Source organism: Plectropomus leopardus, chromosome 17 (assembly GCF_008729295.1).
Source record: "Plectropomus leopardus isolate mb chromosome 17, YSFRI_Pleo_2.0, whole genome shotgun sequence".
Classification (NCBI taxonomy): domain Eukaryota; kingdom Metazoa; phylum Chordata; class Actinopteri; order Perciformes; family Serranidae; genus Plectropomus; species Plectropomus leopardus.
In genome coordinates this window covers 1664505-1678221 of record NC_056479.1, presented here as the reverse complement: position 1 = coordinate 1678221, position 13717 = coordinate 1664505, and the positions used below count along the sequence as shown (strand labels likewise).

At 40.0% G+C, this 13717-nt stretch overlaps 1 protein-coding gene across 1 annotated transcript; it reads right to left on the bottom strand.

The window, feature by feature from the left end:
• Positions 1-1275: 1275 nt before the first annotated feature.
• zgc:86896 (uncharacterized protein LOC415190 homolog) lies at positions 1276-13717 on the bottom strand. Its single transcript, XM_042505902.1, has 10 exons — positions 13576-13717; positions 12732-12862; positions 10381-10485; positions 9606-9828; positions 7510-7617; positions 4610-4816; positions 3760-3835; positions 2533-2723; positions 2017-2107; positions 1276-1474 (listed from the first exon to the last, which is right to left on the bottom strand). The coding sequence occupies exons 2-10, from the start codon at positions 12793-12795 to the stop codon at positions 1469-1471; spliced, it is 1071 nt and encodes a 356-aa protein (XP_042361836.1). The 5' UTR covers positions 12796-12862; positions 13576-13717; the 3' UTR covers positions 1276-1468.

Below are 13717 nucleotides of genomic sequence, written 5' to 3'. Positions count from 1 at the left end.
CCTGTGGAACACTGAGTAAACTACATCATTTTGTGTTAAATTATTTTGGATAAAAGCTTTCTTTTTTTTTTATAATTTTTTTTAAATCAATTATAAAAATTAGAAAAATAGACAGGCCTATCACACTTTTATAGCCTATAATAAAAATGGAATTGATGGTCGGATTTTTTATTCATTCATTCAGTTTCCATAACCACTTGTCCTCGACCCGTAACTCCGTTCCAGCCCGGGATCGAACCAGTGACCCTCTTGCTGTGAGGCAACAGTGCTAACCACGTGTGTAGAAAATACTTCATTCATAAATGCAAATGGTCCCCCAAAAAAACGAAAAACACAAAAAGTAGAAAATATAAATAGGACACTATTTCCAAACATTACATGGACTGAAAGATGGAAAAGCTGAGAAAACAATGTAGACATTTGAGAAACAAAATATTTTTGCCTGATACTTTACCTATGTAAATATTTATGTGGTTGTATATAGTTTGTCCTGCATGGTTTTTGTCTTTTTTTGTTTCACTTGTGTCTCGTCTGCAGTGTTCTATTTTTTGTAGGGTTTTTTTTTGTTACCTGATTTAATTTCTAAATATGCTCGAGTCATGTATAAAATGTATTTAAAAGTTGATTAAAAAACAAAAAATAAAAAAGATTATCATCAAGAGACAGGGACTTTCCTGGGAATGGACAGGGCCCCATCTTCAATGCTTTATCCGGTTCTCTTCACACATCCACACCCAACCCTGGAGATGGAAATCCTCGTAATGGTTTGAATACAGGCTCAGACCTTTTATTTATTATAGTTATTATTTATTCTCTTTATCACAATAAAATACGTTTAAGGTGGTCTGGACTGGGGGTTTTCTACGCTGATTCAATGCATCTTAGCATTATAAGCTTTGCATTGTTACATTAAAACATCAGTAATTAAACTGTATGCATAAAAATGTTTCACAAAAGAGGGTTTCTGTCATAATTGTGTGGTCACAAAGACCAAGCTGAGACAATCCATCAGAGGTGTTTTCCCCAAAAGCCACAACAGACTTTATACTCTACATCAGTTTTCATAGGCTGAGTAATGATGTTAATTATTTCTCATTTCAGTAAAGAGCTCCTTTAAGAGGAAGTAGCATAGCAGGAGTGGAGTAGTGACACAAAAATAAAGTGATTACTGAAATACATCAAACACATGCAGTTGGACAGTAAGTTAAAAGGAGGAAAATGTCAGTCCACTGAAGACACAACACAAAAATGTGAAGAACAAGTCATTACACCATATTGTCTGGCCTGTAAATATCATCTTTATTTGTCCAAAAGACATCACAGTGTGCTCACATTGTTGTACAAAAGCTGATCAGTAGTTGTGTGGGTTCAAGTGGTAGCAGTTATATTCCACAGAAGAGTATTTGATAGAGGGGTTTAGGGGTCGGTCCAGCTTCTGACACCTCAAGGACTGACAGACTGTGGTGTGTCAATGCTGCACAATAACAATAACACAAACATGTTAGAACTGATCCCACACACATGTATTGATAAGGTGTGTTGAAGACAGATAGTTGTAGGTTATGTAGCAATATGTTTGTGTTGATAGCTGATACTGAGTGCAGCAATCAGTGCTGAACATTTAATCTGTGCTTCCTACATGAAAAAGCCTCCATAAAACATTTTTTATTCATAGTATTTGAATATATATATATTCACAATTGTTTGTGAATATATATATATTCACAAACAATTAATTTCTCCTTGTACCCTCAAATTTACCCAAATCCCCAAATTTCTTCCAACTGTAAATGTTTTGTGGATATGGAAATCAGATAAATGGATGAGCTGGCATGGACATAACTATGATAAGAATTAAATGACTCAATTGAAGGTATACACTCTGTGTTCATAATGTCAGTGAATGTAAAATGTGCCAAAGCCCACTTTCCATCATCAAGCTTTACTTTTGTGGATTACTAAGTTACTAAATCACAGCTTTACTTTTGTATCACAGACAAAGCTTGACGCATGTACCTTAAATTCCCAGATCACCATGGCTCCATCCAGACCCACACTGCTGTACTTCTCCACTTTGGCTTTCTCTCCAGAAACAATACACAGTTGTCTGCAGGACCACACACATACACACACAAGGCTTAAAAAGGCTGGTAGTTATGAACATATAGAGTGTATTAAGGCAAAATGTCATGCAACTTTAACAACAACACTGGCATATTTGAAGGAGCTGCATGCGATATTCAGCGATATTTATAATTCCGAGTCTAAACTGGGATTGCCTGCACATGGCTGTCAACATGGAGGTAGCTAAGCTGACTTGCAGCAAACAGTTCTAACAACAGCCATACTGCCGACAGAGCTAACAGTTTTAACCTTGACCCAGTGATGAAAGAAGTATTTAGATCTTTACATAAGGTAAGGTATTTTGCAAAAACAATTCTTATTGGCAGAAAATCTGGAATTTTGCTATTTAGACTGTCACCTTGGTAGACGTTTTAACACTACCTAAAGGGAAACGGCGGCGGCCCTTACGTGATGCTGTTCTGGTGGAGGGTGTCCATCTCGTTGTTCTCTTCCTCAGTGGCCTTCTTGTCCAGGTTTTGGAAGTGTTGCATGGCTGACATGCTGCTCTTGGTGGTCTGTTTTGGGACGTCCAGCTTCTTCACAAACTCCAGAGCACCTGGACCCTTATAGGTGAACTGGTAGGGGCAACAGTCATGACCCTGACAGGAAAGAAAGTAGGGTTAACGAAATGCAAAGAATCACATTAATATGAAAGTTCAACTTATGACTGTCTAGGTTCTTGAAGCTGCATTATTCAATCTGATAACCTAAATAACAACAAGAGTTGAATTTTGAGGGCTTCATTAAAGGGCTTTCTGACATCAGTGTCATGTAACCATATAATTGTGGCCAAGGCTACTTTACATGGTGTCCCCTGCTCTGCAGTTTTTAATAATTCATATGCATTCACACACCAATGGGGCAATGACCAGGAGCAATTTGGAGTTCAGAATCTTGCTCAAGGATACTTCAACATGTTTAAGTATCCTCCGATTAGAGATGACCTGCTCCACCCCCTGAGCCACAGCCACCCCCAACTGTTTGTAGCCTCTTGATATAACACAGCATTTTATATCCGTGGCTACACTTTAAATCAGTGGCCTCTCTCCCCCGTAAATATGATTACACATAAAAACAATAAGGGAGGAACTTTTTTTGTCATGGCATTCTCACCACAGGCTTTCTCTCACCACTGTGATGTAAAAATGTGGTGCAGTAATACAGTACAATACAATTATGCACACTGGGTCAGTTGTGAATTATCTGCTTTGCCTTTTTCTGTATTTGGTACGGCCCAATGAGCATACCTTCCACACAACAAAAGGCTGTCAAAGGGGTCACATTAACTACATAATATGTAACCAATATGATTTTTGATTGCCACTGAGCAAAGTATAAACTTCACTGCTGGATGATAGTCAGAGGACATACTGTCTACACAAAATAGTTTGACAAAAGCTTGACAGACATGTAAGTACTGCTCATGGCATTGATTGGCTAATCGTAAGTCCCCCTGCAGCAATCTTTTTGCCCGCCCAAGGTTAGTGGAATAAAGCTGGAAACACAACATCAACATTATCATTATGAAGGACTCTGTTCATTTGATCCTTTGTTGATATAAAAATAGCAGCCTGCAACATTAGGTCGAGAACCTACAGTAAGTCATGTTTGAGTTGGAGAGCAGCTGATAGTTACCGCGGCAACAATCTCAGTGGGGCTGACGTAAAGCACACTCAGTAGAGGCAGACGGTCACTGGTCAGCTGGGTTACCCTGGATGGACAGAGGTCAGAAGGGAGGCATTGATATCATGTAAAAAGCCATGACATCAAGTTAATTTCAGGGTCACATCGTAAAAAATCAGTAAAAAATGTATGTTGGAAGTAAGAACTCTTTACATCTTGGGCTCTTTAAATATTAGCGGCTAGTCACCAAACATGTTCTAAAGTTCTTGCTACAAATGTGCCTTAGATTAAAAGCATCATTTTTATTGCTTTGAGATCTCTAGGATGGACAGAGCAAAGTCAAAAAGTCACTGGTCCCAGATTTTGCATGAAAAGCCTCATGGCATGTTGATTTTCTCATGTTGGTAAAAGGAGTATTGCAGCTAAAACTATAAAAGTATTACAATGAAAGTGGTTGGCGGGTCTTGTTTTCTATCAACAGTTTGACTTATCATCAAAATATTTTAACATTAGGGATTTGAGTGAGGACTTAATGTATCCAGGTAAAATGGGACAAAAAATAGGGTCAATGGGGCATTTTCCTACAGTAAAAACAATATGGTTTTAGGTGACATAACACGATTTGCCTGTGGGTGGAACTCTCACATTTCAGACATTTTTAGTAAGTCACACTTAAGAGAAGTCTGCTGAGTTTTAGGTGGTTTTCTTGGCAATCTACCAAAAAGTGTTCCAAATTACCTGACTACACCCTGCTCACTGATCCACTTCATTAAAAAAGAAAAATGTATTCAATAATCTCAGTTTTATCTGAATATTAATACAGCTCATAGTGACGGCATAAGTGTTTGGCAGATGTACTCACTCCTTCCCCTGAGCAGCGTCCACCACAGTGATGCTGCTGTTGTGGGCCACCCAGGCCAGCTGATCTCCACTGGGAGAGAAGGAGACGCTGTGCACCCAGCCTCCACAGTCTTTATGCTCCAGCAGCACCTCACCAAAAGGCATTTTGGCCCCCCAGGCAGTGGGTCCGGGCTTGTCCTCGATGTCCTTGATGTAAGCTGAAAAAACCCTGAGAAGTACAGGAGGAAATCTTACACTTTGCCGGATTTGGGATCCAATGTTAGGCTGCTTAATGTACTGGTGACATGAGCTACTCTATGATCACATGACTTAACATCAGGACCACAACCAGGCTGTGAAGTTCAGTGCAGCTCAGCGTGATGACATTCTGTAGTCTCATTTAACCTCCTGTTAGCAACCACCTTTTTTTAAGACACATAAAAGCTTCAGAGTTCACACAGGGTGTTTCCAGACAGATTTTATGTTGTAGACCAAAACATAAATGTCTCTTCAGCTTGTGACTTTATTTCAGGCTTCTAACCAAAAACCTACTGACTATGAAACGAGTGAGCCATAGGCAAGAAATTAGTAGTTTTAGAAAATGTCTATATTTTTAAAAAGCTAGGAACAAATGTCTAGAGGTAAAAACAGTTAGGGAAAAAACTATATGTATAATTATCATAATTATATATTTAAAATAATTTTACATTTTATTATAGTTTTTACGCTTTTTTTCTTTCCCACTGTTGTTTTTTGTCTTTGTTTTTATTTTTGTTTTATTGCTCATTTTCAGGTAACTTTCTTGTGCTTTTTATACTAATTTCTCACTAATTTGGGGGTCAAATTTATATGTTCCATATTGACTTCTTCCCAGGTTTGTCCTAGGTTTCAAAGGGTTAACAACTAATGACTGGGGCACTCTTTTGACAAATCTTTTAAAGGGTAGTCAGGAGCACAACTCCTGCCTGTGTTTGTGGGAAAATAAAATGGGCAAATAAGACATTGCTAACCTTGGAACAGGAGATCAGGTTGTGCCCACATCTTTATACAGACCAGGCTCCCCCACCACAACAAGAACAGAAAAAAAAGAAAAAAAACATCGTTTTGAGTGCACAGACTGGCATATGTTCAGCCAGCCCACCCAGACTGGACCCTCTCCAGTTTGTATACAGAGCCATCAGATCATCAGATCCACAGAAGATGCCACTTCCACTGCCTTATACATACTAAGCCCTTACACAATGAAAACAACAACATCTACAATGCATACTGCTTGTTGATTTCAGCTCAGCATTCAGTATCAACTAACGTGTGCATATTTTTTATAAATCCACTTTTAGTCCACTTTTTCTGTCATGTGGGAGGCAGTGGAAGTGGCATCCTCTCTACAGAGAAACTGACACTATTATCACACATCTCCACTCTGGGAAAGAAAGCTGTAATTCTTGAAAACTTGAAGAAGCAGAAACCTTGTGCCAAGTTCTTGTTGCTTTTACAGAGCAGCAAAGCAAGTGTCATGACTGGAAACATTATGACTTGCATGTTTTGTGGACAGGAGGGCTCTACATCAGAACACCAATGGTACACATCTACTGAGCATCAGTGACATTGGTGAGGTGAGGTGCCTGTGCGGAGCCGATAAAATACTGAAAGACAAAACCCACCCTGGCAAAAGCCTGTTCATCCTTCTGCCATCTGACAAACAGTATAGACGTACTGTTACCGTAGCACCAGGCTACAGAGCAGCTTCTCTCCTCAGGCTGTGAGGCTTCTCAACTCCGCCTCATTCTCCTTACTCCACCATAAAAAAACAGCATGTAACTTCCTGTTAGGCTGGTTTTCACATTACCATACTGCTACACTCATTCCCACGATAACAATCTATTCGCACTCTAATTGCAGACACATTGCGCCTCATGCAAGAAACAATCTATGATCAAATTTTCTCTTTTTTTGTTCATGTCCACAATTTGTTCTTATTTTATTAGTACCCAGTGATTTTTGGGATTCATCAATGTTTTCTTGTTTTTGCTACTCTCCTAGGTAAGAGAAAATTTTTACGAGAAGTCCAGAGCACTCATACCAAGATAAGACAAAACATCTCACTTTCACAGTCTACAAATTGTTGTGCAGCACAAGAAAAAAAATTACATTTGAGAAACATTTTAAAAAATACATGAATATCATTTAATCAAATTTAGACAATGTTTTAGAGTACTTATGACTGGACATACTTGGTGTATTGATCCCAATTACTGTAATATAAGTTATTGTGCATCTCTCTGCTGACCAGAACTGGAACTAAGGACATTTAGTCAAGAACTGTACTTAAGTACAAATTTGGGGAACTTCTACACTACTTGAGTATTTATATCTCATGCCACTTTCCACTTCTTCTCCTCATGCTTCAGAGGAAGATATTGTACTTTTTACTTCATCATCATTAGATAACTACTTTTCAAATAAGACTTTTGTGCACAAACCATGTGAAGTATTCTTTTTCATTTCTTCCTGTGGTGCTACTTTTATAAAGTTTGTTCATGATGCATTTTTTACCAAACAGGAAGAAGTAGTGCATTTGTTGAGGACTATGTTTAACTCTGGTGATTATTTTTTGCATTAGTATGCTGTGTGTGGGATTGGGTCAAGATAAACTACAATGTGTTAATGAAATGAAAGAACATGTCACCCAGTGCAACAGTGTGGTTCACTGATGCATTTTTGGATCATTTTTGGACATAATTAATCTGGTTCACCTGGCCACATGTTGTCCTGCTGCAAAATTCAAATACACTGAGTTTTAATTTGCTCATTGACAATTAACCTGAGCTTCAAATTGTGGTTCTTTGGGTGTCCTTTCATAGAACTAAGAGTCTAGTCAGCTTCCTTCCCTTTACATCACAGTTTTGGTGGTTGTGTCACCTGCAGTGGAGGTCTGCGGACCCAGCTGCCAGCAGGATGTTGTTGGGATGCCAGTCGAGACTCAGGACAGTTGAGCGAATGGACTTCTTGATATGCTTACTCAGCCACCTGAAAGGAAAAGAGAATGTTAAATGCCTGCAATCAAATGTGTTTGGCAAATATTATTGCAAGCAATCTAACAGGTAAGATGACATGAAAATGTGGTTGCGTTGTATTTGCAGCACATTTCTGTACATTTCTGCACATCATTGTAGTGGTTTGCCTTCTAATTTCTTTGTCTGTTGACAGACATCTCCTTTTGGGTGGAGGTAGGGGTAGGGGGTTTTTTGGGGGGGTTTTTTTGTTGTTGTTTGACCATATTTGAATTAGAGGGAGCTGTGGAGGAACAAGGGGTGGAGCCCAAGAAAACTAGACTGGTCAGATCCTAATGACGTGAGCTTGACATTATGTTTCACTCTAGAATCTGCCACCCCAAACACTTTCCAGAAATTACAATCCATCCGGGCCAGTCAGGGAACTGCACCGTTGTTGACAACATAAGCAGCCAATCAAGGACTGCGTTGTAGTTAAAGACGTGAAATGCAGGTCACTGCATCCGAAACAGTAATGGCTGCTCCCACAGCAACAAGCGCAAGCTGTAATGTTAGCAGAGTCAACAGTGATAAGTGAAGTTAATGCAGATACAGAGTCAATAACAACAATTAAACAAGCACAAGATGATGCATTTGCAGGGTTTCTCAGGGGAAAAGACTTTTTCACCGCTTTTCTGATTGGATTTGGCAAAATCTTGATTTGTCAGCTGGCTCTTTTGGTGATGAAGAAGGTGTAACCCCGTGAAAATACAAAGTTCGTTGTTGTTTGGCCACTGATGGAGGAGCAGATACAACAGGCTGCAAAGCTGAAGATCACAGCTATGCAGATCAGTGTTCACGACGCTTCAGACAGACAACAAGGACACTGCCAGCTGATATCCAGCAGTCCAGAGGCAGCTGGCTGCTAAAGTAGAAATGGTCAAATGTGCTGACAGTGTCAGGGTATCGCAAACAACTCATGGGGAGGTACATGTCACATACAAATAGTAAATATAAATAAGTTATATTTTTTTTAGATCGACTGGTACTGTCTAACGTAAAAACTTATTTGTGTAGTAGAGGCTAGTGCTAACATCAGGATTGGCTGAAAGAATTTGTCTGTCATGACGAGTAGCTCTGCACACTGAAAGTGTTCAGGATGGCAGCAAATCCAGTTGATTCACAGAGAAAAAAGAGATTGTTGAGCTCACATCAGGATGATTAGGATGGTTGTACCAGACTACAAGAACGCCACTGTGGCAGCGACTTGTCAATAATAAGGTAGCCACACCCTTAAGCATTCCCTGCTTTTGCTATTTTACTTTAAATGTGACCATAATTTAGAAAATGAAAGTCCTGCTGTATTGAAGAGGAGTTAAAACTAGCAATTAAAACCATAAACTTATCAGTTAAGTGTTTTGGACTAGCATTGGGACACCAGAGTTCACTGCCTAGCCTCCTGGAGGTGTTGTGGGACCAACTAGGTGCCCCAAAGATGTGTTAGTCTTCACTGCTCTCTGACCTTTTTATTATGCCTATCAACCATAATAGCTGATTGATGACCCTAGTTTCTTCAGTGTGTATATTCCTGGAGCACAACTTTCTTGTGCTCAGTTGAAATCCCCTCTGCTTCCTCTCAGCTTTTTTTTTTCTATTACTGCTCTCTGACATTCATATTTAAGTCATAATTGCTGGTCAGTGACCCTAGGATCCTCATTGAGTGCACAAGTTTCTTGTGTTTTAGGTGAATTTACCGAGGAGATGAATCAAGTGAGAAGTAAGATCATTTTGTCAGTGACTAGCAAACAATCAGACATATATGCAAACTGTGAAGTCCCCCCGCCGCTGGCAATTAGAAAGAATGCAGGTTTCTGACACTTCCGCATTGGCTTCACTTCTCAGACCTAGAGATAACCCTTCACTCCAACACTTCTGAGGTCATTAATCTTGGCCTTCAAAACTAAAATCACTGTAAGTCTCATGCACAATAAGGAAATAATATCAATTTGATCATGAAGTGCTTACCAGTCATTCTCCTTCTCAAAATAGCAGACAGAGATGATGCGAGCTCCACTGCCCAGGGCAAACTTGTTCTCCAGTGGTGACCACTTCACACAGGTGGCTGCGCGATTAATGCGCACTAGGACCAGGGTGGGCTTCCACGCGCCATCCTTCAGAGTCCACACGTAGGCGTTACGGTCAGCGGCACAAGTCACAATGCGGTTGGACTCTGGGGCCCAGTCAATGCCTGTGGACGTGATTATTAAGCTCTGTGACAGGAAATACAGTACATTCAAGCTTTGCTCTCAAATCATATATACTACGTGAGATACCGAAAACAGTTCCATTAAATCAGACACCCACAGAATAGACGGGTGTGTGTTAAAGTGTGTGTGTTTTTTCGGTCATTACCCAAAGCTCATGACCATAGGGGACGGTTGGGATGTAGATAGACTACTAAATCCAAAGCTTCGCCCTCTGGCTCAGCTCTCTCTTCACACTGACAGTTCAGAGCAATGCCTGCATCACTGCAGACACAACATCAAGCTGCCTCTCCACTTCACACTCCATTCTACCCTAACTAATGAACAAGACCCCAAGATACTTAATGTGTGTGAGCCCATGGACAACAATTTGCTCTTGGTACCCTCCTGAAAGGTCTGGGAATGGAAAGGCCTCTGAGGATCAAGGCCCTATAGGTCAGTGGCCCTGTTGTTTTTAAATCTTTTATTTTCTCACTGTCATGTTGTCACATCTCACCTTTCCTCCCGCCACTGTTGGCTGATAGAGGTTACAGTACCTGTAATGCGTCCCGTGTGCTCACGCAGCTCATGGATCTTGACCCACTCTTTGCCTTTCTTCTCATAGATGTTCACCTCATTGTTGTTGGGACTCACTGCAATCTCTAGAAAGGCATATGTGTACAAATGTTAGGCATTGTAACCACTTAGCAGGATAATAACACACACAAAGTAAATATGACATGGTCTTCTTGGGATTATGACATACTTGAGGCTAAGCCTGCTACAGTTCGTGTGAAAATAAGGTAGGGAAAGAGTAAAAAAATGACCAGATTAATGGCAGTCTCAACATTATCATGTTTGCAAAGATATTAGTGGGAAGACCATGAAATGAAGTCAAAGAGACCCTCTGAGGAGCATGCACGTTTATTCAGTATATTTCACAGGGATCTAACCAATATTATTTAAACTCATACTGTGTGCAAGAGTTATTGGTCTGAGGGTGACACAGAGAACAGGCCAGTCACCACATTTAGGTTAATTATCTGGAGAATATACTGTAAATCATCAGCACTCAGATTAAGATCTAGTAGTGCGCATGATAATGTGTATCTTAATGACACTACTTAAATATTTGTCTGCCTGTTTTGAGGAGTTAATGCTACCTAATATTAGCTAATACCTACTATAGGTGTTTAGGTTCATTTGAGATCATTCTAAGTGCCTGAAGTGGAAAGGATTATTCCTCTGATGAGCATGAATATACTCTGCAAAGTTGCACACATACACGACATTAGATTTTCATATTTACTGTGTACAAGTGTACAGTTAGTCCTGATAATTCCACAAGAAAAAAAGTTAGGGAGTCACTAATTGCCATGAAATATGGTTCAGACATTAATAGTCTCCAGAGGATTCATTGTAAAAACTTAAATGACCCTCTGACTTTACATTTAGACCCATCAACAGGTCAAAAATTTAAAGAAAAAATTTAAAACATTTTACCTGCATGTTAATATTCTGTCACTGGGAGCATGATAACATACTCTGTCAATAGTAACCCTGTACTCCAGTACAGCCTCACACAGGTGCTAAGCCTGTAGATTCTTTTTGAGTCACACTATTTGTTATTTGCAACATCTATTGCAGGTCTGTCTGCCCTGAAAGAGGGATAGCTCTTCTCTGAAGTTTCTACCATTTTTTCTCCCCATTACAGTTTTTTTTGGGGGAAGTTTTTCTTTAGTTGATGTGAGGGTCTAAGGTCAGAGGGATGTCGTATGCTGTAAAGCCCTCTGGGGCAAACTGTAATTTGTAATAATGGGCTTTATAAATAAAACTGACTTGACTTGACTATCAAGGTCCAAAGTCCACCAACTAACTAACTGTCTGACACTGAAAATAAAATATTTTATATTGCTTTTTTCTCCACACTAGAGCTCCACATGTTCTTTGATAATTTATTGGCAAAGAGCAGAAGTGACCTTGGGGCCATACCTGCATGAAATGTGGAAAGCCTCAGTGTCATGTGTTTTGAACAAACACACTGCACTGCAGTGTTTAACAATGGCTGCGTTTACATGGACATGTATAACCCATTTATGGTTTTGGAGTACCATATCCCATTATATGTTTGAGCCTTGAAAATGTAGACACTAAATCCCAGTCATAAGAAACCTGAGTAGGCTGGCTGGAGTGTTCTGAAAGAAACTGCGTTACTTTTGCATGTTCACACCTTTACTGGGTGCTACAACCACATAATAACAGCTAATAATGTTAGTGTCTGAATAAGTGGAGTAGTTCAACACAGTGCCAACAACTTGTGAGGACAACCAGAGGAAAAACTGGGCCTGGGATAACATTCCCACCAAACTTCAGTTAAATTTTCCAAATATGAAAAAATCCTGGAGGGACTGAGTAACTGTACCATGGATGTATCAAACTGTACAATGTAGTTTTTTAATATTTCCTCCCATCTCCCATTACTGGTTTGTTTTTGTAAACATCACAGGCGCAGACAGTAACAGGCTTACTAACATTTTTCATGTATGATGCGATTATCCTGATTTCACTGTGCAAACACCATATCCCAAATATGATCGGAACCGGGATAAACCTCATAAACAGGTTATTCATTTCCATGTAAACGCACTCATGCAAAGTACAAAAACAGCAACAGACATCCTGCTGCTGGAGTGCAGTCAGACGCAGTAAAGCTCTTTAAGTCAATTTCCTGTATCAATAATCAGATTCACTGTGGTTCTCCAGCCAACAACATTAATGCAATCAGAGAAGGGAGAAAATGTATCTGGTCCCTCCCTGTACTGAACAAGTTATGGAGAGAGAAAATGGAGTGATGCACATAGGTGCACATACAGCATATATGTGTTACTGTGTGTTTTGTTTCACCCACGGCTTCGGTCTTTGTTCCAGGTGTGGCAGGAGAGCGGCTCCAGGCCGAAACTGTAGAGGGACATGTCTGAGCAGAGGCAGGGGAGGCTGCTGGAATGTAGATGCTGTCACGCCGGGTGTGCAGATGTGTTGCTGCAGGTCCCAGGAGGAGGACAGGGAGACATTTTGTCGAGAGACATGAATTTTACAGACAAAGCACTGCTAGTTTGTTGAATTTGGGTTTAGAAATGATGTGATATGAGTTATTGAGACTAGACTCTCATATTCCTATCTGAGTTTAAAATAATCAAAGTCATTCTTGCACTAGATTGACATTATTTACTGTGATGGACACTTGGAATTTTGGTCCTAAGAAAATGTGCACATTCTCTTTATGGACAGACTTACAGTTTGGGTGTATGAGTTAAAAAACTCTTTCTTAACTCACTGTTAGCTCTGTGAGTAATGACTGCAAGACAACACTACACCTTTAACAGGTGTGGTGCACGCTGTGCAAACACACTTTAACTGTTCCACCTCTATTCTTCTCTGCATTCTCACAATCACCTGAGCCTGAGTGGGAGAAACAAACCTTGAGTTTTTGAATACAGAGACGACAGTTTCTTACATTTAGTTCCACAGTTTCAGCCTAAGATGATTTTACCTCAGACTGCAACATAGAGGTACATTCCAAGTGTTACTATTGGTGTCATATTCGTCTTTGCCCAGCCTTATCACACACACAGACAGATATGAATGTCTGTAATGGAACAGTGTGTTTCTTAACAGTTGCATGGCCCACATAGAAGGCATAAACAGGTTTTTATAAGTGATCAAAAAGTGAGACGGCTGAGGTCATTCCTTACCTTTGCTGTGTGTATGTAGTTAGGCTGATGTGTGGTGGGGGTTAGAGGTGCAGGCTTCTATTCGCGGACTCTGGGCAGTCGACACGAATGGAGCTGTGCAGTCTGACGGGTGAAGGAAGTGACTGTGATATTACTGAAGGGA

Coding starts and splice junctions, on each gene's coding strand:
- zgc:86896 (XM_042505902.1), bottom strand. CDS start 12,795: ATGTCCCTCTACAGTTTCGGCCTGGAGCCGCTCTCCTGCCACACCTGG. Junction 4,817..7,509: donor TCCGCAGACCTCCACTGCAG/GTGACACAACCA, acceptor TGTACTTCTCAG/GGTTTTTTCAGCTTACATCA. Junction 2,724..3,759: donor CCACTGAGATTGTTGCCGCG/GTAACTATCAGC, acceptor CTTTCCTGTCAG/GGTCATGACTGTTGCCCCTA.